Here is a 27892-nt window from a genome sequence, read left to right as displayed (position 1 = left end):
ACTGGAGTAGGTTGCCATTGCCTTCTCCCAAAATGGGCATAGAATATTCTCTTTGGACAGAGGAGCCTGGTGGGCGACAGTCCATTGGTTGCAAACAGTTGGACATGACTTAGAAACTACACACAACATAATTCTTTTGGGGGATAGGAAAAATTCTTCAAAACAAAAAAGAAAATCTTGGCCTACCCAAGGTCAGTTTTGTACCAATAAAGTATTAGTTTTGACATGATATTATAGACCCCATTGGGGTGAGGGGAAGCAAGTTCACACTCATACACTCGGGATGACATAATGGCTGTCAATAAACTGACTTTGAGGAAGAATTTTATTCGCAGTTTTAAAATGCTTTTATCCATTGGACATGATTTTGGTGTACACTCTACAGTACTGACTGCACGACACTGGATATTTACCAAAGCCTTCACTGTCCATAACGTATTTTCCCTTCGGGTAATCGTCACCTGATTACCTGTTGCCCAAAGCTTATGTGATCATTTCCAATAGGAGATTTTACTCTCTTTCATTCTGGTATGATTGGTTTCTATAATAAATTAACCAGAAGCATTCTGTCTACCATCAACATATGGCCTCTGTTTTCCCCTCTTGCTTGCCTACAAATTCCTGCTTAAGCTAAAGATTAGACATGTCTTTTGCAAAAATTAGAAAAAAAGGAAAAGGAAAAGGCAGAGGAAACAGAGATCAAATTGCCAATATCTGTTGGGTCATCAAAAGAGCAAGAGAATATCAGTAAAACATCTACTTCTGATTTATTCATTATGCCAAAGTCTTTGACTGCGTAAATCACCACACACTGTAGAAAATTCTTAAAGAGATGGGAATGCCAGACCAACTTACCTGCATCCTGAGAAATCTGTATACAGGTCAAGAAGCAAGTTAGAACTGGACAATTTAGAACAACAGACTGATTCCAAATTGGGAAAGGAGTATGTCAAGGCTGTATATTGTCACCCTGCTTATTTAGCTTACATGCAGAGTACATCATGAGAAATGTTGGGCTGGATTAAGCACAAGCTGTAATCAAGATTGCCAGGAGAAATATCAATAACCTCAGATACGCAGATGACACCACCCTTATGGTAGAAAGCAAAGAAGAACTAAAGAGCCTCTTGATGAAAGTGAAAGAGGAGACTGAAAAAGCTGGCTTAAAGGTCAAGATTCAAAAAACTAAGATCATGGCATATGGTCCCATGACTTCATGGCAAATAGATGGGGAAACAATGGAAACAGTGAGAGACTTTATTTTTTTGGACTTCAAAATCACTGCAGATGGTGACTGCAGTGTCTGTGAAATTAAATTAAATTTCATTCTTTTTGTGAAGTTAAAAGACACTTGCTCCTTGAAAGAAAAGCTATGACCAACCTAGACAGCATATTAAAAAGCAGAGACATTACTTTGCTGACAAGGTCCGTCTAGTCAAAGCTATGGTTTTTCCTGTAGTCATGTGTAGATGTGATAGTTGGACTATACAGAAAGCTAAGTGCTGAAGAATTGATGCTTTTGAACTGTGGTGTTGGACAAGACTCTTGAGAGTCCCTTGAACTGCAAGGAGATCCAACCAGTCCATCCTAAAGGAAATCAGTCCTGAATATTCATTGGAAGGACTGATGCTGAAGGTGAAACTCAAATACTTGGGCCATCTGATGTGAAGAACTGATTCCTTGGAAAAGACCCTGATGCTGGGAAAAATTTAAGGCAGGAGGAGAAAGGGATGACAGAGGATGAGATGGTTGGATGGCATCACCGACTTGATGGACACGAGTTTGAGCAAGCTCTGGGAGTTGGTGATGGACAGGGAGGCCTGGTGTGCTGCAGTCCATGGGGTCGCAAAGAGTTGGACATGACTGAGCAACTGAACTGAACTGAGAAAGTAAATCTCAGAAGTTGGTGGAGAAGACTGTTGATGCTCCTAAGAATAAACCCATGGCTGAGGTTTACAAATGCAAGCTGAGAATGCCACGAAAAGAAATACTTGACCAACTGATCCAGGGCACTTTCAAAGTTAAGATTTCCAAGACTATTTTGGTCCAAAACCAGATGTCTTCGTGAAAGTAGACTGCTAACCCAAGATCAACAGAAAAAGAAATAGTAGCTTGTAACGGAGAATGCGATGGCACCCCACCCCAGTACTCTTGCCTAGAAAATCCCATGGATGGAGGAGCCTGGTGGGCTGCAGTCCATGGGGGTCGAGAAGAGTTGGACACGACTGAGCGACTTCACTATCACTTTTCACTTTCATGCACTGGAGAAGGAAATGGCAACCCACTCCAGTGTTCTTGCCTGGAGAATCCCAGGGACGGGGCAGCCTTGTGGGCTGCCATCTGTGGGGTCGCACAGAGTCGGACACGACTCAAGTGACTCAGCAGCAGCAGCAGCAGCTTATAAAAGCAAAAAGAAACACCCAATTGTAGTTATTTGCTTTAGAATGTCATTTTTAATTATTTATTTTATGATAAGCACTAATAAAGCCCAGTAGAACTTTTCACTGTCTCTCTAATTCCAAATTTAGAAGACTAACTAGAATGAATGCTGGCTCTTAAAATAATCTTAATTAATGAGCCTATAACCTTATATACTGCTGCTGCTGCTGCTAAGTTGCTTCAGTCGTGTCCGACTCTGTGCGACCCCATAGATGGCAGCCCACCAGGCTCCCCCGACCCTGGGATTCTCCAGGCAAGAACACTGGAGTGGGTTGCCATTTCCTTCTCCAATGCATGAGAGTGAAAAGTGAAAGCAAAGTCACCTTATATAGGTTTGACTATATCAAATAGTTGTACCAAAAATGTATACCTATTCTTATTTGGTAAATGGTTCTAACGACATTTCAAAATTTATGAAAAAGGTAATTTTGCATACTTCATATGATCTAATTTCAGAGAACACATAATTAAGTTCCTGAACTTATACTCTCTCTATAGGCACAATACACTGAAATCCATGAACACATACAATCTCCTTTATACTTACGTCAAGGAGAATATCCTTTAAGAAATCTAAATATGGAAAACTATGTATACAAGTTAATTAACCTCAAGTGAATTTAAGGACACTATTTCTAATATTGGAACTCAGAGATGCACTTTTAAAATGAGTTAAGCTTAAAATCAGCCTTTGTTACAGATGCTGAATTAAACTATACTTATTATAAATTGAATTCATCTATAAATAATAAAATCATATTTCAAATAAAAACCCACCAGTGTCAAAGTCTATGCAGATTCTGAAGAACATATGATATGTATTGATTGGCCTTGTCTATCAACTCCTGAGAACAGTGTCAGGCATTGTACACTGTTCCTTTCATGGGCCTTTTAACTTTTCATGGCAATGTGGTTTTTTGTAAAGGTTAAATAAAAATGGGTTCTTCTTCCAATCTAGAAATAATTAGGCAAAGCAAATTTGTTATCATAATAGCAGGAGAGATAGCACCTTTAAAAGTGAACCTAACGTTGCCAGGTGTGATATGACAGCATTTCATATGTGGAAACATCTTTGGGGTTTCTTCAGGAAGTTGGTATAGGGTTTGCTCTATGGCTTAAGGAGTTCTGGATTTACATTCACTAAAAGATGGCATCTTTTGGCAAACCATGGGAATTTTGAAGAAAGGAATACCTCCACGTATGCAGTGCTGCAGAGAGCCTAGGGAACTGCCCGGGTTCTTTGCCTCTGGCTCAGAATAAAGGAAGTGCTAAGACTAATATAGGACTGCCCTGCTGATCCAGTAGTTAAGAATCCTTCTGCCAAGGCAGGGGACGTGGCTTCGGTCCCTAGTCCGGGAAGATTCCACACGCCTCAGGACAACTAAGCTTGTGCGCTACAGCTACTGAGCACAGGCCCCAGAGCCCATGTTCTGCAACAAGAGGAGCCATCACACGAGCAGCCTGCACAATCAGAGAAAGCCCACGAGCAGCAACGAAGACCCAGAACAGCCCGAAGTAAGATTTTTATTTTAAAAAAGACCAGTATAAAAAGCTTTCTAGCAAAAAGATATAGTCTAGGAGTCATTTACAAAATCTCAAGGTAGAAGTTCATTCTGAAGATTTAGTAATTATGTAGCTCTAGTTATACTAACATGAAATAAGGGAATCTTTATGTGTCAATGAGTGGTTTTATTGCACCTATGAAAACAAGACAAACACAATAGAACATATGTGTTCTGCAGAAGCATATGCTATAAATGTATATATGCACACAGTGGATATATATTATAATATGTGTGTGTGTGTATATATATATATATATATTTGAGGCTTAAGATCATAGTGAAAAAGCTATCAATAAAACTGAGTCACTAACATTAAAAAATATCCTCAATGGTAGGAAACTGGTGGAAGCTATAACGTTAACATCTTTGCTTATGGTTGTGCCTATATTGAGTAAAATAAACCTATAGTTGATTCCACCACTTGTAAGAACTGCAAAAATCGATTGACTAGCAACACATACAATTCACAACCTCAGCAGAGAAATGCAGCATGACAGACCTTTTCTTGATCAAAATAGCTTGTTTAAAGACTGTATAAACCTAAAGAAGGGGCTGCCAAGAAAAGTATCTCAGAGTCGCTCAGATACACACCTTTCTCTGATGATATAAATTGCAATTTCCTTCTGGGAAAAAACAGGAACACTCATGATGCTTAAATTTATGATCAAGTTTAATGGGATTAAGATTTTTTTCTAAGACACATGAGTACATACTATGTCTGTAAAATCAGGACCCTTGTGACAGTGAAATGAGATAATATTATGCAAGTCAAAGGGGAAAAAACAGAACTGCCCCCAGGCAAGCCCGGTTATATGGCAATCTGACCATAAAAGAAATTTGCAAGGGTCAAAACCAAAGAGGACCCTAAACACCAAGCGGTGAACGAATGTGTGGGGTGGAAGCCGCTCTAATGGTCAGTCCTATTCAGATTATACATGTATGGACACATTAAACATTACTCCTGATACACAATACATATTAGAAACATTACTATGCCTATCCACTCAATGAATAAACCTCTAAAAGTTTTCATAAGTCACACTCTAATAACAAAATTTCTGGCAGATTCTCCAACCTGAAAAGGGCTATTTTTACACTTAGAATATGTTTAATTTTTATCAAGACAATTTTTGAAACAGAAAAAAAAAAAAAAAAGCTTTCTAATTTACTGTCTCAGATCTGGCTTTCTTAAAACTGGTATTAAGTTCTCAATTAGTGAGGCTTTCCCAAATAGTGAGAAAACTGAAACTTGTCAGGGGATGAGCTTCTCAATCCTTTCCCATCTATCAGGTTTCTAAAGTTCTTACTCCAATCTGAAAACTGTTCTCAGAACACATGGAAACTTTCCTTTCACACTGACACATCAGAGTCACAGTGCAGACTGCAGGGGTTTCAGTGTGGAGTGAATGAAATTCTCTACCTCAATGCAGGGATTTCGAACACTGTTAAAAATAGAATTACAATAAACAAGTTCATGTGGATCACTTTTTTATTTTTTAAATTTGTTCCTGGTATTTGAAGAGAATTGTCCTCTGTTGTGAGCTGACCTGTGTGTATGTGTGTGCACGCTCAGTCACTTCAGTTGTGTCTGAAGCTTTGTGACCCCACGGACTGTAGCCCACCAGGCTTCTCTGTGGGATTCTCCAGGCAAGAATACTGGAGTGGGTTGCCATGCCCTCCTCCAGGGAGTTGGCCTGGGTCCTCCCAAAGAATGTGTCCAATTCCTAACTCCCAGTACCTATGAAACTTATTCAGAAATGGGCTTTTTCATCAAATGTCTCTAGAGTTCAGCCAGATCTTTTTAACCTTTGAACAATCAAAACTTCTCAAAGCCTCAGGGAACTGAAATGATTTATGAACATTCAAAGTTGCTAAACTTTTCACAGTTGTTCTCGCAAAAACTGTCTACATTATCTTGTATTACCATACTGATTTTGACCCCCAAATAATTTATTTCCAAAAAAAGAAATGAGGTTTCTGCAGATAAAATACTTAAGGACTTTGAGATGAGATCATCCTGGATTTAGGGTGTGCCCTAAAACTCAATGACTGCTATCCTTATGAGAGAAAGAGGATGGAAGTTTGAGGCAGGAAAACAGAGGAGGATGCCATGTAGAGATGGAAGCAAAGATTGGAGTGATGCTGCCCCAAGTCAAGGAATGCCTGGGGCCACTGGAAGCTGGAAGAGGCGAGGAAGAATTCTTTGCAAAAGCCTTTGGAAGGACTATTTCCTACCACAACTTTGATTTCTTTGATTCTCAGACTCCAAAACTGAGAGAAGAAACTTCTGTTGTTTTAAGCTACGAAATTTTGGGTAATATGTTAAGGCAGCCCCGGGAAATGAATACAGCCTCCACAATACAAATTTCAAGGACTTAAACTGTAGAGAATTTGCTCTCACCAGGCATGTCTACACAGATTGCTCTTACTTTTCTAACAACATAAATAATCTTGTCAAGACATGACTTTCAAAATGTGATAGATGATAATGCAGTCCTGGAAAGCCAAACCTAATTAAAATATAAATGGCATTTTGAAAAGTAACTAGGCATGACAATTGCCAAAGGGCTGCTAGAGAAAACAAGGAACTCTGTTAAACTGGAACTTCAAATAAAGAATAAATAATTTTTTAGTATAAGAATACTCCAAGTAGTGTATTATTTCTTTTTCATTGAATAAATTTGACATGAAAAATAGTATACACTTAAGATGTACAGCATGTTACTTTGATATATTTACATATTGTATAATAATATGTTTATCATTATGATGATGTTTATCACATTACATAATTATAGTACAATGTTATTGTCTATATTCATTATACCATGGATTAGATTCATGAAATTTATTCACATTAAAAGATAATGGATTATTTGAAATTCAAATTTAAGCATCATGTTGGAACTTCCCTGTGGTCCAGTGGCTAAGACTCCATGCTCTCAATGCAGGAGGCATGGGTTTGATCCCTGGTCTGGGGACTATCCTTGTGGCTCAGCTGGTAAGGAATCCACCTGCAATACAGCAGACCTGGGTTCGATTCCTGGGTTGGGAAGATCCCCTGGAGAAGGGAAAGGCTACCCACTCCAGTATTCTGGCCTGGAGAATTCCATGGACTATACAGTTCATGGGGTCGCAAAGAGTCGGACACGACTGAGTGACTTTCACATTCACCTTCTGGGAACTAAGGTCTCACATACCGCACTGTACAGCCAACCAAAAAAAAAAAAAAAACGCAAGGCATCGTGTGTTTTTGTTTGTGAAATCTGGAACCCTGCAGTTGCAAAGGGAGACTGCACATCTCACTCAGTCACAAAGCTAATAAAATGTGGAGATTGGCTTTGAAATTATGTACAACAGACTCTCCAAGGTCATGTGCTTTCTGGTCCATGAGGTTGTTAAAGCAGGTATAATAAAATGTAGGAAAAAGTAGTAGCGCTCCCCAGAGCTATCTGGTTGTTCTATAAAACAGGTTATAAAAGTGGAAGAAGGACGGCCAGTTACAACTGCTCAGTGCCCACGATGTATAAAAATTCTGATATAAAGTTCAAACAACCTTCTAGTGACCATGCGGATGGTTGAAATGAGTTTTCCCTTCCATTATTTAGTGCAAGGATGACAGGGGACACAGGCATTTGGGCTTTGCTGGGCAGTAGGTGAGGGCATCAATATAATAAATAACAAGAGAGTGCAATCTCTGCTAATTCTAACAGTTACACAAATATTTTTGCCTATAGTCACATTTCCCCAAAATCCACAAGGTGCCCAGCCATCATTTAGTCTGAAAATTGCAATACTTTTTGAACTCCCTCACCCAATTTATCTCAGACGCTATTTGACATTCCCTGAACCAGCAGCTCTCCCATTTTCCTTTCCTTCTCCAGTTCCACATTCATAATCCCAAAACTATATTCCCACAAGACCATAGTGCTTCCCCGCTTGTTTTCTCACTGTGAACTACCCATCTCCATCTAATTATCATATATACATGTCCCAGTGCTATCTATCCAATCATATGTTTAACATCATCTGTTATTTACAGGTGAATCTACGATGTTTTAATCAATCCCAAACTTAACTCAGGTTGTTTCCTCTGTTTATATATCTCCTCTCATATCTACCAAATAAAAACTTCATAAACGTCAGGCAAATGAGTAAGACAGTGAAGCTGGGATAGAGTTTGCATTTTAAACACTTTGGGATAGTCTTCACTTCTGTAAAGTAGTATTTTCTCTCCGTTATTTCTTAGGAACATGGTCATCTCATTTTCTCTCTCAAAAGTTCCTATTTTGGACAGAGATGTCTATAGAGAATAATTTGCTACTACAAAAAAGACAGTGGTACACACACGATACCATCCAGACTCATACCTGTGAACACGTGAATAGAGGAACAAGATGGTGCGTGCCCTGCCCAAGGGACAGCTGCTAAGTAGCTCAGATTACTGGCATCATATGTTGCCAGAGTTTGCCTGATGTTTTCTCAGGACGACACTGACTTTATGCATTGCTGACAAGAATGCCACAGACAGGATGTATCTTTCCCAACGCATCAGATCAGGAGGTCCATTATGTCTGTTGGTCTCCTTACTGCTGATGTTAACTTTGCACTTGGTTAAAGGGATGTCTTCCAAGTTTTTCTACTGTAAAGTAACCTTTTCCCCTTTGTAATTCATACATATCTTGTGGGAGAAATAGTCTGAAATGATGCAAATGGCCAGTTTCTCATCATAATCTTGCATATATAGTTGGTAGCTCAGCTGTAAAGCATCCACCTGCCAATGTAGGAGGCACGGGTTCAATCCCTGGGTTGCAAAGATCCCCTGGAGAAGGAAATGGCAACCCACTCCAGTATTCTTGCCTGGGAAATCCCATGGACAGAGGAACCTGGCAGACTACAGTCCATAGGGTCATGAAGAGTCAGATACGACTAAGATTCTAAATAACAATTTTAGCATCGGTGGATGATTATTGCCTATAATAATTATTACAGTGATGCTTGTCAAAAGGTGATCTCCTATTCCTATTTTCACACCTTTGTTCATTAGAATTCCACCATGAGGAAAAGCTTTACCTTATCCCACATTTATTCAGTTATGTATTTATCATGATACACGGTTATCTATGAGCTCATAGACATCTATAGTATTCTATGTGTTATAATGTATGATTACCACTATTTATTTTGTTGCTGAAATGTACCAGCTTTGATCATCAGGAACGCCTTTAAGTTGGCTCCTATTTCGTTTTGACATTCTGCCATCCATTTTTGAGTACCTTATTTTTTGGCACTGCAAAATGTCCTAGGCTTGTCTTGTACTTTCCCTGCCCTAGATCTGCAATCAACCATTTTACCAGGAACCCTGCTTACTTTTATGGGGGAATTGTATTTAGAAACCAAGATCTGGGCCAAAAGTGTACAGATTTCCACTTTGTCATTACACCTTTGTGATGGCTTCTAGGTCCCCTCAGCAGATAGATTATACACACCCCTATCCATCTTAATTCCTATCTGTATATATAAGAAGCCATAAGTTCCTACTGCTACCTTTCTAACACAGCAAGGTACATCCTAGCTTTCTCCCATTCCATGTATGTAACTTCTTTCTCCAACAGTAAGAAATCTGGCTCTTTCATCTACAGTATATCTACTTAGTTGTCCATTACTAGTATATTCAGTAAGTAGTTTCAGAATTGATAATCATGCTTTGAAGTACATTAGTTATATCTAGTTCTTTTTGTCTTGAGTTTCACAGTGTATAATCCAAACATGGTTTTACTTAATCACTTAGATTAGCTGTTTTATTTCCCATCCCCCTGAGGTGTGGTTATGGTTAAATATCAACCAGGATGTGGGAATCTATCATCAATCTATCCATCCATCCATCCATCTACTCATTCATTTCTTTCTGTAATACTGCTGTCATTAAAGAGTTAGAATCATATAAGAAAGTTCATTGAAGAAAATGTCAGTAAACTTCTTCCTTATCCTTTTTACCCCATTCCTATCCTATATTCTAAACACCTATTCTTACATTATTGTACATTGTTATCAGTCTCATTCATTTCTGGATTTTACTTCTGATATTTCTTTTTGAAGAAATGAACAGCTAATGCATAATCCCTTATACTCCATTCTTACCTAAATTTCATACTGTTGCTATTCTTAGCACTTTGACTTTTCACTTAATAATAAATCCAGTAACTCCATATCAGTTCCTAGAGATTTTTCTTATTTATTTTACAGTTGCATATTATTTCATCCTGCAAATGTACTAAGGCTTATTTAACCATCTCTTCTATTCATGGGGATTTTGTAATTACAAAAAATTTGCAATAAATAATTATGTGCTTATGTATTTAATATTATTGGGAGGACATATCAAGGTCTAAAATTTTGATCACCTGATGCCTATTTCAATTTCATTTTAGGTCAAATGATGTAATTAAGATTGTTCTGAAGACTAAAAATGATTTATATATATATATATAGTGAAATACTATGTTAATAGCATTATTTTTTTTCCTCCAAGCTAACTATAACTTCTTTTGAGACCATCATTTCAATTCCATAAATATTTGTCTTCAGCTACTAAAAGAGAAAAAACTAAAAGTGTTCATTGCTCAGTTGTGTCCAACTCTTTGCAACCCCATGGACCATAGCCTGCCAACCAGATGGTTAATTATGAAAATTCCCCCATGTTTATATTCTAACTTTTGTAATCATACCTTCATTCATTAATAATATTTTGATATTTACTAGTTTTTACTTAAATCTATTATTTGTATCATTTCTAATCTTAAAAACCCCACTGCTACATTAATCATTTTCTCTATTTTATGTTTGTAGAGATAGGAAGGTCTTCCTTGGTGACTCAGATGGTAAAGAGCCTTCCTGCAAATGCAGGAGACCCGGGGTCAATCCCTTGGTTGGGAAGATCCCCTGGAGAAGGGCATGGCAACCCACTCCAGTATTCTTGCCTGGAGAATCCCCACGGACAGAGGAGCCTGGCGGGCTATAGTCCATGGGGTCGCAGGGAGTCAGACATGACCAATCAGCTGTGATCTTGTTTGCTTCCTTTCACTTCCTAAGTGCAGATATCAGTTAGGGTAGGAGAAGAAAAAATGCAATCCTGTGATGCCAGGAGCACTCAGGGTTATCTGACAAGGAGTTAAGAGGCTAAGGGACTCTCCTCCTTCTCAGTGGGAGGAGTTAAATTCAAACTCAGTTTCCTTTAGGAATGTGGGCCCTCGGGGCCTTCAGATCTCCACATCTGGAAGCTTGAAACATGCAAAAGATGTTAGAAAGTCTGTTTAAGGTATACCTTTTGTCCTACCCCTAATCAGGGTTCAAGGAATAATTAATGTATCCCAAGCTAGTTCATCAGGAGATGGCCTTGGGATATGCAATCCAGGAACTAAACAGTGTTTGCTTTGTCTTCCTTTTCATCATGACCTACAAAATCTTGTTAATCCACCATGGGATTATTGCCAGGTCCAGTCAAGTTTAAGGAAATCCCATGTTGGGAATCTCCAAAGTTTTGGTGAGATGCAGTTTTATGAGATTGTGCAGTTTTGTGAGATTCAATGGAGCAAATCTATGCAGCAAAAAGAATTTCTGGTCTGTGAAAAGGTGAATTCCAATATGGCTTCAAATGTGTGCCTCATCTACTCAACTGACTCTGTCACTAATTATATATAAAATGCAGGGTCTAACTTGTCAGCAATGTGACAGGGACCTCACTGTCTGGGTTGGGATGAGTCCAGAGTTTTCGAACTTGTATCATAACCTCTTTCTCCATGGTCACAGGCGTCAGACATTTTGAGTAACATCACTGAACCCAGACTTCTAAAATTCATATTACAGTTGATCTTTTTTAACTTAAGAAACCACAAGGAAAACAAAGCTTGTCAAAAATACAGAGAATAAGCTTCCAGGTGACACTGTTCTTACCTCCTCGATCTCGGGCAGCTAAACTTTGACCCCGTCTTAATGTGATGTCCAATTGGTACATTCCGGGCTCAGCCAAAGGGACATCTGCATTACTGGTTCCCGCAGTATTTATTTTCTGAAAAGCAAGAAAGATATACAAAAATTAAATTTACTATGTCTATTTTCTCCTGTGAGGGACCATGTATAGCTAAATGCAAACTCTAAAAAACAGTCAATATAATAAATCATCTTGGGAATTCACCCAGTAGCATCATCACCCAGTTCTCTGAAGGTTTTGAAATTCATGAAATTCTTTAGACTCAAAATTAAGACACAGTAGTTACAGGAATTCTTGTTTTGACTCAGATTAGAACAACAGATATAATGTGAAAAACATTTCCCATGGAAAGCCCCACATAATTCAACCAAGGAAGACTAACGCAGAAATAGTGTCTGAAGTAAAGATACAGTCAGTGACGAATGGAGAATAAAGGTGTGTGAGAACAGTTGACTTCCACAAAACTGAGTTGAAAACTAAAATGATTTATTCAGGTGACTTTGTTGATTCATTTATCCACACAAAGGAACTCATACTGATGGATTACACATGTCTATTTTAGCCCCAACATAAAATATGATATAATTATATAGAAATAAATTCACCCAGCATGTTGACAGTACTTGCAAGAAATAAATTCTCAATAGGGCTAAGTTCCTAATGCTGCTTTCTATGGAATAAAAGTGTACAAACTATTTTTAGAATAAAAAAAGTCTCTGCAAGGCTACCTTTATAGAATTTCTTTAGCAACAATATACTAGGCATTGAGTAATAAATGCACTTGCAAGAGGAATAACTGTATACTAAAACAACATAAGAGAAACATATAGTAAAAACTTTAGAGATCATATTTTATACTTCCTGACATGTTGAGCACAGTAGGAAAACTTCTTTACATGTTTGAGATGATTGAAAATTCTTATTTTTTTTCCAATTCAAAAATAAAATTACTTTAAAAAAAACTTTTGAAGCTGAATTTTATTATCACATTTATAAAAGTTGTTAAAATATTAAAACACCACCACCTGATTCAAATGCCCACTTTGCCCCACGAATGCGTGCTCAGTCGCAGACATCTCCGATTAAATCTTTATTGGTTTCTAACTATCAAGAAATTAGGAAAGGGTTGATATCTGACTTGAGGAAATAATAGGCTCACGCAAATGAAATAAAATATTAATGAGCTTAAATTAAAAATGGGATAGAAATTTAAGTCTTAGAGTATTAATTCCGAATTCCACTGAGAACAACCAGTTAACTCACTTAAGGAAATTAAATGTCCCATAATGTAAGAATATTTAAAAGTATTTTTTATACCCAATAGGAGTATTCCTCAAGGTTCAACAGTATTTTCATCTTCTAAATATTGCTTTTATAACCCAAAATAAAAAACTTAATATATATAAATATACTTCTATAAATATAAATGCTGCTGCTGCTGCTAAGTTGCTTCGGTCGTGTCTGACTCTGTGCGACCCCATAGATGGCAGCTCACCAGGCTCCCCCGTCCCTGGGATTCTCCAGGCAAGAACACTGGAGTGGGTTGCTATTTCCTTCTCCAATGCATGAAAGTGAAAAGTGAAAGTGAAGTCACTCAGTTGTGTTCGACTCTTCGAGACCCCATGGACTGCAGCCCACCAGGCTCCTCTGTCATGGGATTTTCCAGGCAAGAGTACTGGAGTGGGGTGCCATTGCCTTCTCTGATAAATATAAATATACAGAAGTATATATATATATGTATATATGTACATATATATATACACACACTAAGTAAAAGTGACTAACACTTTGACTTCTGGAATGATGAAAGTGAAAGTGTTAATCAGTCAGTTGTGTCAGACTCTTTGAGACCCCATGGACTATATAAACCACCAGGCTCCTCTGTCCTTGGAATTCTCCAAGCAAGAATACTGGAGTGGGTTGCCATTCCCTTCTCCAGGGGATCTTCCCAACCCAGGGATTGAACCCGGGTCTTCTGCACTGCAGGAAGATTCTTTAACATCAGAACCATCAAATGATATGCATGGATAAGGCAAAATATTATATACCATTCTGGCTTTTAGATTTCAGTTTTTGTGTGAACAAAATATTATATTTTGTTCATTATTTCACAATTTATTGAACTTAGAAATATCATGGGCACTTTTTAAATCAGTACATAGAGATCTATCTAGTTTTTTTTGTTTTTTTTTTTTTGAGATACCTAATTTTCCACAGTGCACAAAAGCTATAATTTCAATTATTTTCCTAATGAACATATGAGTTGGCTTCAGTATTTGCCACTATAGAACCTGTGATTTTATTTCTCTTATAGGATGCATTTTTCCAAAAAGGTTTAAATAGTTCACACTCCTACTGAAAGCGCACAAGTGCCTATTTTCTACACCCTAGTCAGCACTGAATGTTACCAACTTTCAAGTTTTGTGCATAAAAATATCATCTTTCTTCAAAACACATTTCCAGCACTATGGTGAAGTGCCTTGAATCTAGCATGAATGGCAAGAGTGATAGCTCTTCGCTGGACCACACAGAAGATGCCCACTTGGTAAGAGGAAGCCAACCAACGCCTTCTGACTGCCTTTTCAAAGAACAGTTTGTATGTGGGTTTAATTAATAAGCAAGATTTAAATTAAAATCCAGCAAACATGTAAAAGACTATGTTCTGAGCCTTTCTTGAGGCTCTATTATATATATATATTGTTTCAAAATAAATGCACTAACAAATATTAAATGTAGTTACTTTCTAAAAAATGGAATAAAATCTATAGGAAAGTAGAAACTTTCTACCCACCCTGCATCCTCTTCTAGTATTACTTTAGAGGCAGAAAAGTTTGAATGCTCAGATATCTGTGTATTTTTGTAGATTTCATTGCTCTATTCAGTGTTTCTTGAAGTTTAGAGTGAATAATTTATAGAGTGTTTGGTTTAACATTTTAAAATGCTTATTACACTACATGGGCAAATTAAGGACCTTGTACAGCCATGAAATAAAAAGACCCTTACTCCTTGGAAGAAAAGTTATGACCATCCTAGACAGCATATTAAAAAGCAGAGACATTACTTTGCCAACAAAGATCTGTCTAGTCAAGGCTGTGGTTTTTCTAGTCATCATGTATAGATGTGAGAGTTGGACTATAAAGAAAGCTGAGCACTGAAGAATTGATGCTTTTGAACTGTGGTGTTGGAGAAGACTCTTGAGAGTCCCTTGGACTGCAAGGAGATCCAACCAGTCCATCCTAAAGGAAATCAGTCCTGAACATTCATTGGAAGGACTGATGCTGAAGCTGAAACTCCAAATACTTTGGCCACCTGATGAGAAGAGCTGATTCATTGGAAAAGACCCTGCTGCTGGGAAAGATTGAAGGTGAGAGGAGAAGGGGACGACAGAGCATGAGATGGTTGGATGGCATCACCAACTCAGTGGAAATGAATTTGAGTAAGCTCCGAGAGTTGGTGATGGACAGGGAGGCTTGACATGCTGCAGTCCATGGGGTCGCAAAGAGTTGGACACAACTGAGCAACTGAACTGAACTGAAAGGTAATTATAATTACACTAGGTTTTCCAGTTTTGCTGTTTGAAAATTTAACACCTAGTTAAGAGACAACTTTGCTGGATTTATATTTATTGGCTTTTAAAAGCCTGAATAATATTCAATTCTGTGTGTGTGTGTTTACAGCTCACATTTTTTCTCTATCCCTTTCTCTTATGACAGACATTTAGGTTATTTCCATATTTTGGCTACTGTGAATAATGCTGTAATAAAGGTGGTAGTGCAGATATCTCTCCAAGAAATTGATTTCATTTCCTTCAGATGTATACCAACTTCCCCATCTTGTTCTCCGTGTACTCCTGCCCAGTCTTCAATTACCATTTCATTCAGTTCAGTTCAGTTGCTCAGTCGTGTCCAACTCTTTGCGACCCCATGAACCGCAGCACGCCAGGCCTCCCTGTCCATCACCAACTCCCGGAGTTCACCCAAACTCATGTCCATCGAGTTGGTGATGCCATCCAACTCTTTCCCAGCATCAGGGTCTTTTCAAATGAGTCAGCTCTCTGCATCAGGTGGCCAAAGTATTGGAGTTTCAGCTTCAACATCAGTCCCTCCAATGACCATTTCATTAACACTTTATATATCTCTTATCTATTATCATATTATATCTAAAAATTTGCCATTTTAGATTATAAACACTCTGTTCTCTGTTGTTAAAAGTTTAAGGATCTGAGCACAAAGTGTGATGGAGACTATGAGGATAGAAGATGTGTTTAAGGTCGCGAGACCCAGCTGAGTGGACACATACATGGAGTTCTGTGACAAATCTGGCTACTCCATGGGTACTTTGGCCTCTCTCCTCTCCTGTGTCCATGGATGGCATCTAATCTGTTTCGGCACCTTTAGTCAAGAGAGTCCTTCTCAATACACTGCTCTAAGCCAAAATTAACAATTGATTACAATTACACTTAAACCATGTCCACTCAAGAGGTAGGATTAAAGACAGACTGTAATATAATGGAGTCATTAAGTCACTGGGAGAGCAGGCAAGAAAGACCAATTATTATGGGAAAAGAATCTGAGGCAGCTTCATAGCCATGACAATAAAGCAGTTTGAAAACAGGAGTAAGACTTGACAAAGAAAGATCTAGGAGAAGGGAGGATGGGAATAGCAACATGAGCCCAACACTGAGTAGTCATAAGAGGGTGCATCAATGCATTGTGTGAGAAATAAGGTAGAAAGGAAGATTGATGTTCAGTCACACCAGCCTTAGCAGAGTTTCCAACTGTGGGCAACAGGAAACTCTCACGGGCTCTTGAAGAGACATAGCCAGGACTCATTGAACAAACATTTACTGCCTGTCTTTCACGTTTCCTGCTCTGGATAATGTTACTAGATTTCAGAGAGGAACAAAACTCGGCCTTTCCTCTATGTAGGTTGGATGGGAGTAGAGAAACCCTGTGGATACCGGAATTATTTTAAAGGTTTTACGACAGTTTAAGTTACAAGGGCTTGATCTAGTCGGTGGTAATGGGAATAAAAGATGACTTTGAGAGATATTGAAGAGAGTCAGTCAACTGAATTGTCAACTGACAAGATGGAGGAGATATGGGAAAAGGACAGATGAGTCACACGGAAGTTTGAGCTGAGCTGCCGGGAGACTGGTAGTATCAGGAAGAGAGAGCAGAAAAGAGAGGAGCAGCAGGTTCCAGGCCACCTCTGGTTCAACCTGTAAGGATACCCCCATTCCTGGAAAAAAGAAAGTCAAGAACTTAGACAGAGCTAGAGATACATCTCCCCTCAGGCTCACTGAAATAGTACCAAGAAGAAAACTGTGTTATGGAGGGATATTAGAAATACAGTTTTTATGGGTATAAAGCATCTTTTTCAAATTTATCAAATATAAGGACATATTAGGAAAGATGTATCTGAAGTACCAGGCACATACACAGCTCTAAAACAAACCTTTTTTTTTTTTTTAAGATTTAACATTTATCTAGTGACTATTACAGGAAATTTAAATGTTCCCTCCCTCTCACTAAACTGCCATGTCCCACATTTAGACAGATGTTGCTATTTTTTAACCACTTTATCGAGGTGTGATATGTCAAAGCTGTACGTATGTAATTTATACAACTCCATGAGTTTGGGAATAGGTAGACACCTGTGAAAACATCACCACTATCAAGACCGAAAAAACCACATCCATCCCCTTCCAAAGGTTCCTCCCACCTCTCTATTGTTCCGATTGTTATTTGTATGTATATGTGAGTGTGTACCTATGTATGTGGTAAGAACACCTAACATGAAGTCTACCATCTTAGAATATTTTAAGTATGCAATACAGTACTGTTACTTATGGATAATATGCTAGAGAGTAGAGCTCCAGACCTTATTCATCCTGCAGTGAAATTCTGTTCACTTTGGCCATCACCTCCCCATTCTCTCTTCCTCCCACAGTCCCTGCCAACCACCATTCTACTCGCTGCTTCCGTGAGTTTTACTATTTTAGATTTTATATGTAAGTGAAGTCATACAGTATTTGTCTCTCCGTAACTGACTTTTTTCACTGGGCATAATGCTTTGTGGGTTTCCCAGGTGGTAAACCCTAGTGGTAAAGAATCCACCAGCCAATGCAGGTGACGCACGAGATGTGAGTTCACTATCTGGGTTGGGAAGATCCTTTGCAAGAGCAAATGGCAACTCACTTCAGTATTCTTGCCTAGAAAAACCCACTGAGGAGGCTGGTGGGCTACAGTCCATGGGGTCGCAAAGAGCTGGACACGACTGAGCGCACACACAATGTTCTCCAGGTCCATTCACACTGTCGCAAATGGCAGATTTTCCTCCTTGCATAAGGTTGGATGATATTCCATTGTACATATATACCAAATTTTCTTTATCCAACAATGGACATTTTGGCTGTTTTCATGTCTTGGATATTGTGAATAATGCTGCAATAAACATGGGAGTACAGGTATCTCTTTAAGGTTCTGATTTAAATTCCTTTGTATAAGTACCAAGAAGTGGGGCTGTTGAAACATATGAAACCATAAAAGACCCCAAATAGCCAAAGCAACCTTAAGAAAGAAGAACAGAGCTGGAGGCATCACACTTTCTGATTTCAAACTATACTCCATAGCTGTAGTGACTGAAGCAGGATGACACCACCAAAATACCAGACAAATAGATCTATGGAACAGAACAAAAAACCCAGAAATAAACACACACATACAGTCAACTAACCCTCTATAAGGGCATCAAAAATATAAACTAGGGAAAGGACAGCATCTTAAATAAAAGATGTTGGTAAGTCTGTATATCCACATAGAGAAGAATGTAATAAAGCCCTTGCTGCTGCTGCTAAGTCGCTTCAGTCGTGTCCGACTCTGTGCGACCCTATAGACGGCAGCCCACCAGGCTCCCCCGTCCCTGGGAGTCTCCAGGCAAGAACACTGGAGTGGGTTGCCATTACTTTCTCCTTATCTTATACCAAATGCAAAAATCAACTGAAAATGAATTAATAACAGTGCAAGATCTGAAGTTATAAATTTTCAAGAAGAAAACATAGGGAAAAAGCTCCTTGACAATGGTCTTGGTAATAATTTTGGATATGACATGAAAAACTCAGGCAATAAAAGCAGGACTAGACAAGTGGGACAACATCAACTTGAAAAGCTTCTGCCTAGCAAAGGAAACAACAAAATGAAAAGACAACCTATGGAAGGAAAAAAAAGATCTGTAAACCATGTATCTGGTAAGAGGTTAATACATAAAATATAAGGAACTCATACAATTCAGTAGCAAAAAAAAAAAAACTGATTTAAAAATGAGCAAGGTCCATCTAGTCAAGGCTATGGTTTTTCCAGTGGTCATGTATGGATGTGAGAGTTGGACTATAAAGAAAACTGAGTGCCAAAGAACTGATGCTTTTGGACTGTGGTGTTGGAGAAGACTCTTGAGAGTCCCTTGGACTGCAAGGAGATCTGACAGTCCATCCTAAAGGAGATCAGTCCTGGCTGTTCATTGGAAGGACTGATATTGAAGCTGAAACTCCAATACTTTGGCCACCTGATGCGAAGAGCTGACTCATTGGAAAAGACCCTGATGCTGGGAAAGATTGAGGGCAGGAGGAGAAGGGGATGACAGAGGATGAAATGGTTGGTTGGCATCACTGACTTAATGGGCAGTTTGGGTAAACTCCGGGAGTTGGTGATGGACAGGGAGGTCTGGCGTATTGCGGTTCATGGGGTCGCAAAGAGTCAGACACGACTGAGCGACTGAACTGAAGGATCTGAATAGATATTTCTCCAAAGAAGACATATGAATGCCCAACAGGAACATGAAAAGTTGTTCAACATTGCTAATTATCAGGGACCTGAAAAACAAAACTATGCCTGTTAGAAAGGCTACTATGAAAAAAAAAAAAAGATAAATGCTAGTGAAGACAGAAAGAAGAAATAACCCTTGTTACTTTCGGTGGGAATGTAAAAGAAATAAGCTTAAATTTTTAAATCTGGAGTTCTAGGCACACTTGGAGGTTTAGGAGGTGTCTACAATAATCCTCAATTTAAGTTTTGGGACTGTTGAAGTCAAAAAGCAGATTCAATATCTGAAACTGAAAACTATAACATAAGTATAAATGTGTAGCCTTGTCAGGTCACTTGCAGGAAAGTCAAAACAAGACTGTGGAAGAGAGGGACCATGAGAACATGAAAGGAAGCATCCATGTCTTCTACTCCATCAAGGCACCATTTTTAAAGAAACTCTCCCTCTAATGTTCCTGGCTTGCTTGAACTAGAACAGTTACCATGCACGTGATGTCAAATTTCCTCATACCAAACCGTTCTTTCCCTTATTTTATATGAACTGGTGGTTCTCAACCTCAAGGGCTTTGAGTAAGCACCCAGAAACTTTGAGGGGGTGGGACTCAGCTATCAATATTTTTCTTACAAATCCTCTGATGATTTCAATTTGCACCCTAGCTTGACCCACTGTGCCATTGTGCCGGTTATAAAAGCATATCTTTGAGGAAGTTTATATACAAAGAATTTCCAGACTTTTAACATTTGTATCATGAAACACTTGTGGAATATATGTAGGCATCCACAAAGGGTCGCTGTGACTTTGAGTTCTGCTGCTTAGAAGACCTTTTCCCTAACAGAAGAAAGCTTCTACCAGAAGATACAATGGTACTGATGAATTTAAAGTGGGGTTACTGTGTTAGCTGGGGGTGGTTGATCCTTATTATCAAGAGGAAATAGTTATTGCAGCACTGCACAGAAAAGGAGAAGTATGTCTGCATTTGGGGAGATTTTCTTGGGTGTTCCTAGTACTGCCATGCCCATTGGACTGTAGATTGGTTAAGCTGTTTCAGGCTTAGTGTAGCTGTTTGTCTATCCACAAAATCCACTTCATGAAAGTAGAAAAGTTCATGAAAGCTTTGCCATTTTTTGACTTCTAAAATTTAAGAACCTTATTAAGGATATCAAGAGGTATCCTCGAAGACGTCTACTTAGTTATTACCAGTTTCTACTGTGGAAAAAGGGACTTCAAAATGGAGTTGGTATTGCCAAGGGAGCTATTTAAAATGGAGCCAAGAGACCATTGAGGAAGCAGGGTTTAAGCCTGCCCTCACTGGGTGGAAGGATAAACTTTTGAACTGCTCCAAACCACAAATATTTCAAGGACATTGCGAGAAAACCTGCAACGTGTCATAAAACCAGACTTCCACCTCCCTCTAGTGATAGCCTTTAGCAACCAAATATGTATAGATAAGAACAGCTTCAGCTTGCCAGCACCAATCATAATTCTTTCAAAACAACTTTTGCAACCTTTGCAACTTTCACACACCTAAAGTTGGCCTTTATAAAACTCTTCCTTTCCTCTCCTCCTTGGAACACATTTTTGACTCCTACTCGAATCTATGTCTCCCAAATTACAATTCTAAGAACCCCAATAAAGCCTTTATTTCTTTGCAGCTCTGCTGTGATGAATCTTGTTCAACACTACTTAGTCATCTCTCCTAGTTTCTATGACATTAGTAAAATTCGCACAGTGAAATCACCATTAAATGGAAATAAAAAGTTTTTAAAATTTAATTTGTCAAAAACAGAATTCAGAAGTCACTGGAATATTCAAAGTTCAGTGAAGCTCAAGGATTCACTTGTCAAGGGGACATTATAATCAGTTAGAGTTCAACTCAGCAACTTCAGAAAGCGAAACCAAATAGAATGAGGAAAATTTGTGCCAACCAATGGGCATCCTCCACTAAAGATGCTGGTCAGAGGGCCTGTCTATCCACAGCTCCACCTAAAGGGACAGCTTATGCTTGAGTCTGTGTACACTGAACTTCCCTGCCCCTTGTTCAGCTGATTAGATCTGGAGACCTAAACTAGAGGCAGACAATGAATAGGCTGGTCAGTGATAGGTGGTTAGTCAGCAAAATTGTTATTAGGCAAAGGTTGTTTGGACCAAGCTCAGGGAGAAGTTGAAAGTGCCTGCTAAAGTTACTTAGGAGACAATCGAGAGACTGGAGAGGTCATGAAGGCCTACAGATGACCCCAAACTAGAAAACAGGTGCTGTAACTATGATGAAGTACGGAGTGGAGAAAATAGAGGGTAGAATATAACTTCATAGGAGGACATTCAGACAGACCAACTAACCACAGCACAGGATGCCAACAGCTGGGCAGGAGAGTAAAAGATCCATGAACTCCCACTGCCGAAGGCCCAGAGCAGCTGGGAGGCCAGGGCAGGCTGCTCTGGACTCTTCTATCTCTCTCTGACCCCCAATCACCCTTCTCAACTCCCTTGGGGAGAGACAGCTGAAGTGAGCCCTTGGCTCTGACAATGGAATAGAGTGGGAAAAGAAAAGAGCAACAAGAATGAGCAAAAGAAGCAGAGAAACAAGAAAGCAGCCAGGTTTCCCAAGAAACACAGGAAATCCACGCACTGCCAGAGAAAAATGCTATGGCAGAGAGTGGACGGCAGAGAAGCTGCAGAGAGATGGAAACGGCCCCGTGCCTTCCAAATCTCCCTCCCCGGTACCCTAAAGTGATCATGGATATTCACATACAGATGCCCCTGTGATGCCAGCTCCCCACGCAGACAGAGCTCCAACAAGGGCATCACCCTGCAGTTACCAAGCACGGAAAACTTAGTGTTTCCATGAACATTTTCAACAAGAACTGGGGCAAAGGCTTACGGTAAAGGTAAGCACATCATCTATCATTCCAACTGGGACACATTAAAAGAGCAAAAGAAGTGCCTCTACCAACCGTAAGGCATAAAGAGGCATAAACAAAACTGTCCCAGGTAAACTGCAATATGTACCAATACTGCTTAACAAGTTAGCATTCAGGAAACCAGAAAGATAAACTAAGCAGAAAAGCCTGTTCCTCTGGTTTGTTTTTGTTTTGGCTTTTTTTTTTTTAATTTAAATTTATTTATTTTAATTGGAGGCTAATTACTTTACAATATTGTATTGGTTCTGCCACACATCAACATGAATCCACCATGGGCGTACACATGTTCCCCATCCTGAACCCCCCTCCCACCTCCCTCCCTGTACCATCCCTCTGGGTCGTCCTAGTGCACCAGCCCCGAGCATCCTGTATCATGCATCGAACCTGGACTGGCGATTCGTTTCATATATGATATTATACATGTTTCAGTGCCATTCTCCCAAATCATCCCACCCTCTCCCTCTCCCACAGAGTCCAAAAGACTGTTCTATACATCTGTGTCTTTTTTGCTGTCTCACATAAAGGGTTATCGTTACCATCATTCTAAATTCCATATATATGCGTTAGTATACTGTATTGGTGTTTTTCTTTCTGGCTTACTTCACTCTGTATAATAGGCTCCAGTTTCATTCACCTCCTTAGAACTGATTCAAATGTATTCTTTTTAATGGCTGAGTAATACTCCATTGTGTATATGTACCATAGCTTTCTTATCCATTCATCTGCTGATGGACATCTAGGTTGCTTCCATGTCCTGGCTATTATAAACAGTGCTGCGATGAACATTGGGGTACACGTGTCTCTTTCAATTCTGGTTTCCTCAGTGTGTATGTCCAGCAGTGGGATTGCTGGATCATAAGGCAGTTCTATTTCCAGTTTTTTAAGGAATCTCCACACTGTTCTCCATCGTGGCTGTACTAGTTTGCATTCCCACCAACAGTGTAAGAGGGTTCCCCTTTCTCCACATCCTCTCCAGCATTTATTGCTTGTAGACTTTTGGATCGCAGCCATTCTGACTGGCATGAAATGGTACCTCTCTGGTTTGTTTTTGAACTGAACTACAACCCTGGGTTTAATTCTGGGATTTTGACTTTGTAATAGCCCAAATCAAACCCAATGAACTTACAAATTTTCAGGGCCCTCTAAATAGCAGTATTTCACTCTCCTGAAAAAGTATGAAATTCAGTCCTCCCCAAGCATCTTTGCTGGGACTCCTACAACACTGGTTACTCACCCTTGACTCGTCGCTAATTGTTTCTCTGCAGCATCGCTGCATTACCACGGATGGCCTTTCCACCTACACATATAGTATATAAAATAATCAGAACCATAGGAAAGAAAATAAAATTCCTTTTTCCAACCCTCTTGTACAGACCACTCCTTTTGTAATTCGACCCTGTAACCAAACTTTGTGTTACAAGAGGCAAATTCTTATGATGAAAGGGCAGGCTTGATATCAACTATTTAATTTCAGCCAAAGATACTTATTCTTTCGCATCTTTTTTTTCTCCTCTAATCTTTAAAATGGGATAAAATTCCATGCAAAGGACTGTTTTGATTATGAGATAAAATATGTAAAAACACTTTGCAAATTAACAAATTATTTGAATATATGTAGCTATTGGGGGCAGGTGATGAAAAGAGCTATCATAAAACAGAGGAAAGATGACAGGAATCAGAACACAAAGTCCTGTATACAAGACTTAGTTATATTATTAAGGTGCTTGAGGCAGAGGGAAAATTTGTTGAGGTCTATGACCCTAATTTTCCTCTTCCTAAGAAAATAAAATAAAAAGCGACTCTGTGAAAATTTAAAAAAAAATCATGTAACTTAATGCAAAGAGGATTTTTCTTGATTTTTTAAAATAATAATATACATTATGTATGTGTGGGGCTTCCCAGGTGGCAGCAGTGATAAAGAACCTGCCTGCCAAAGTAGGAGATGTAAGAGAGGAGGGTTCGACCCCTGGGTCGGGAAGATCCCCTGGAGGAGGGCATGGCAACCCACTCCAGTATTCTTGCCTGGCGAATCCCATGGACAGAGGAGCCTGTTGGGCTACAGTCCCTGGGGTCACAAAGAGTCAGATGTGACTGAAGTGGCTGATCACACACAGCACAGAGATTAGAAAGTAGATTCTGCTTGGTTTGCTTCTTCCACTTTCAGTATTATGATACTAATTAATGACTGCTATTGTTACTATTTCAGCAAAATATTTGTGAGACCCGAGAGCAAGACAGATTTTATTTGTATAAACTCTTCTGACCTTTTGTCTTTCAGTGAATTCCCAAGCATGCTCTTTCTTCCCCTCTAAAAAACCAAATTGCATTAAAAAGTGCAAGATTACCTGTTAATAAAAAAACAAACCTCAAAAAGAAAAGACTTGTCACAAAAAGGCATAATATACCAGCTTGCTATGAGTTCTTGTGCCAATAAGTATTAAAAATGATTAGGCCAGTTCTATTATTTCCAAAATTGGGGCATATGCAAAGGAAAACATTTCCTTTCAGAGGATTTGAACTTTTGAGATTCTAACAATCTCAGAGAGAGAAGCTAGTGTAACAGATGTCACATTGACGCTAAACATTTGGGATTTTGCTCAAAAATACTTTTGAGTGTTTACATGTATTCCCATCTATAAATCTTGCAACACACAGATCCATAGCCTCACTGGCTTTTATGATTAAACAAAAATGCCTTCTTATCAGACTTAAATGCATATACCTCCTTCCTTTGGAATAATTCTACAACTTTTACTTTTTTCTGTGAATTACAAGTACTTTTGAGTTCCTTTATCAGAACTTATTAAACCAATGAATCAAAGTAAGATTTTAGTGTTTTTATCAGATATTACTTTGTCTGAATGTCTTATTGTTCCTTCTGGTAAAATTACATAGGTGTCTTGGAAAAGCTCTAGATAGCATGACCTCTACTACTTCTTTTATTCTAACATTTGATTTTCTTTAAAGAAAACCACGGTGATAGTAATTTTTCTGAAAAAAAAAATTAGCAAAGTTTAGTAATAAATCTCCACCTCCCCACAATACCCCAAATACACAAAGTTCACCTCATCTTCATTCAGGATTTAATTTATTCACTCACTCACTATTTTTTTTATCCCCTTCTGGATCCCCAGCACCAAATGAATGTTATAGAGAACAAAGAAAGATGTTTGAACATATTCTTTTCCTTCAAAGACTCTCATGGAGACAGTGTTGCACTTAAAGTTTAAATGCTAACATAGGAAAATAAGGTAAGAGGTGTTTCATGGCAGAAGAATGAGAAGCCCTCTATTTCTTCGACCTGCTGCTCCTCCTTTCTGCTCTAGATGTGGGTTTGAGGTATAAATCTAGCACCAGTGATATTTGGACCCAAGCAGGCAATGGTTAAGTCCTAACAATTATATTTTGAACATGTTTCTTTGGTCAACTTTTTCTACTGCTCTAGTCTACACCATAATTATCTTCTGCCTACCAGACTGCAATCACCTCCTACCTGCTCTCAGACTCTGATCTCTTCTGCTCACTGATTCACTTAAGATGGTCCCTGTGGACCGTTTTTAAACATATGAGCAAATGCTTAGGAAAAAACAGTGAGGTGAAAAATATAACGCAAAACTACATACAGAATGAAATTAACTAGGCTAAATATACCTAGATAGTGGGAAAAAAGGAAGGAAATAACACGTGAGCGGGCTAGTCTGTGGATGAGATTAAAGGTAATTTTAGTTTCCTCCTATTTTTCAGAAATTTTCAAACTTTCTACAAATGGATGGTATGTACTATTCTAATAATTAAGACTTTATTAAAAAGAAAAATAATACTATTCTCTGCTGCTTTTACTCTTTGAAAACAGTGTTAAGGATTCTATGGAATGGAGTTTTATAAATTTGCTTTGATAAACACCTTCACACTGGGCAAAGCACATCAATGTACCACTCTCATTTACATATGAGTTCAATATGAAACTCATGCGTAATTTTTCTGCTTAAACAACCTCATGGCCACAGGTGCACAGCTGTGGCTGAAACAGGATCTTGTGCACTCACTTGTGCAAATAGCATGTTATTCCTCACAGGTATAACCAAGGCACAAATATGGAACTGCCTCAGAACGTGGCACAACGTAGCCTTCCATGAAAACTGTGATTTCCTTTAATTATTTACCATCTTTGAAAACCCTGCAGAAAAAGAGTTTTCAAGCTACAAAATAAATAACACCGTATTGGATTATAACTCAAGGTATACAATGAATATCCATGATTCCATACTGATATAAGTAAATGATTTATATGAATAAATAGATAAATCAATGAGGAAGAACAGCTAAGTCTACAGTACAGAAGAATTCAAAATAATTCATGTAGGTACCGCTCCTTAAGGATGTCAATCACCACCTCTTAAGTGTGGGGCATTCACAGTGACCTCCTTCCAAATAGTACAGTTTGGAGAAACCTAGCCAGTACTATCTCAACCAGGGGATCGAGGTTAAAATCACTGCTGATTGTGATTTTGTATGCTTCTTTAATGGCTTGCAATGAGAATGCTACTTTACCTCTGTGGTCTTCCTTCAAAGCACGTAACCTCTGTCTGACCATGAGAAAAACATCAGAAAAACTCAAACTGAAGGGCATTCTATAAAATATCTGACCCACAGAACTCAAAACTGTCAAGGTCATCAACAACCAGAAAAGCCTGAAAAACCAACACAGTCATGAGACGGTTCAGTCGTGAAAGCTAAATAAAATGTGGCATCCTGGATGTGATCCAGGAACACAAAGGATTTTACGTGAAAATAAGGTCTGAATAAAGGATGGCCTTTAGCTCATATTAATGGGCCAATATTGGTTCATTAGTTGTGACAAATGTACCATAACAATGTCAGACAGTAACAACAGGGAAAGTTAGGCATGAGGTGTATGAAAATTCTTTCTACCTTCATAATTTTTTTGTAAACCTAAAATAGCTTCATAATTTTTTTGCATACCTAAAACTATTCTAAAACAATAAGCTTAATTTAAAAAAAGCTTTCATACAGCTAATTCTTTTGTGCAGATAACCTAGTGTTTGATGGGGGCAACCCTTCTAATTTGGTCTTTGCTTAGTAAGTATAATGATACACTTCAAAGAAGGCATGTCAGTGACTGATTCACCTAACCCACC

The 27892-nt window shown here is 38.7% G+C and overlaps 1 protein-coding gene across 10 annotated transcripts in view; it reads right to left on the bottom strand.

The window, feature by feature from the left end:
• The window catches only part of MCTP1 (multiple C2 and transmembrane domain containing 1), a 564668-nt gene that overhangs the window by 293730 nt on the left and 243046 nt on the right, over positions 1-27892 (bottom strand). For all 10 annotated transcript variants that reach the window (XM_027545593.1, XM_027545588.1, XM_027545590.1 and 7 more), the window contains exon 2: positions 11958-12072. In XM_027545593.1, coding sequence (XP_027401394.1) covers positions 11958-12072 — 115 coding nt within the window. The remainder of the gene's footprint in view (positions 1-11957; positions 12073-27892) is intronic.

The sequence above is a fragment of the Bos indicus x Bos taurus genome, chromosome 7 (genome assembly GCF_003369695.1).
Source record: "Bos indicus x Bos taurus breed Angus x Brahman F1 hybrid chromosome 7, Bos_hybrid_MaternalHap_v2.0, whole genome shotgun sequence".
Lineage (NCBI taxonomy): Eukaryota > Metazoa > Chordata > Mammalia > Artiodactyla > Bovidae > Bos > Bos indicus x Bos taurus.
The sequence above is the reverse complement of the archived record's forward strand: the minus strand, read 5'-3'. Positions and strand labels throughout refer to the sequence as shown.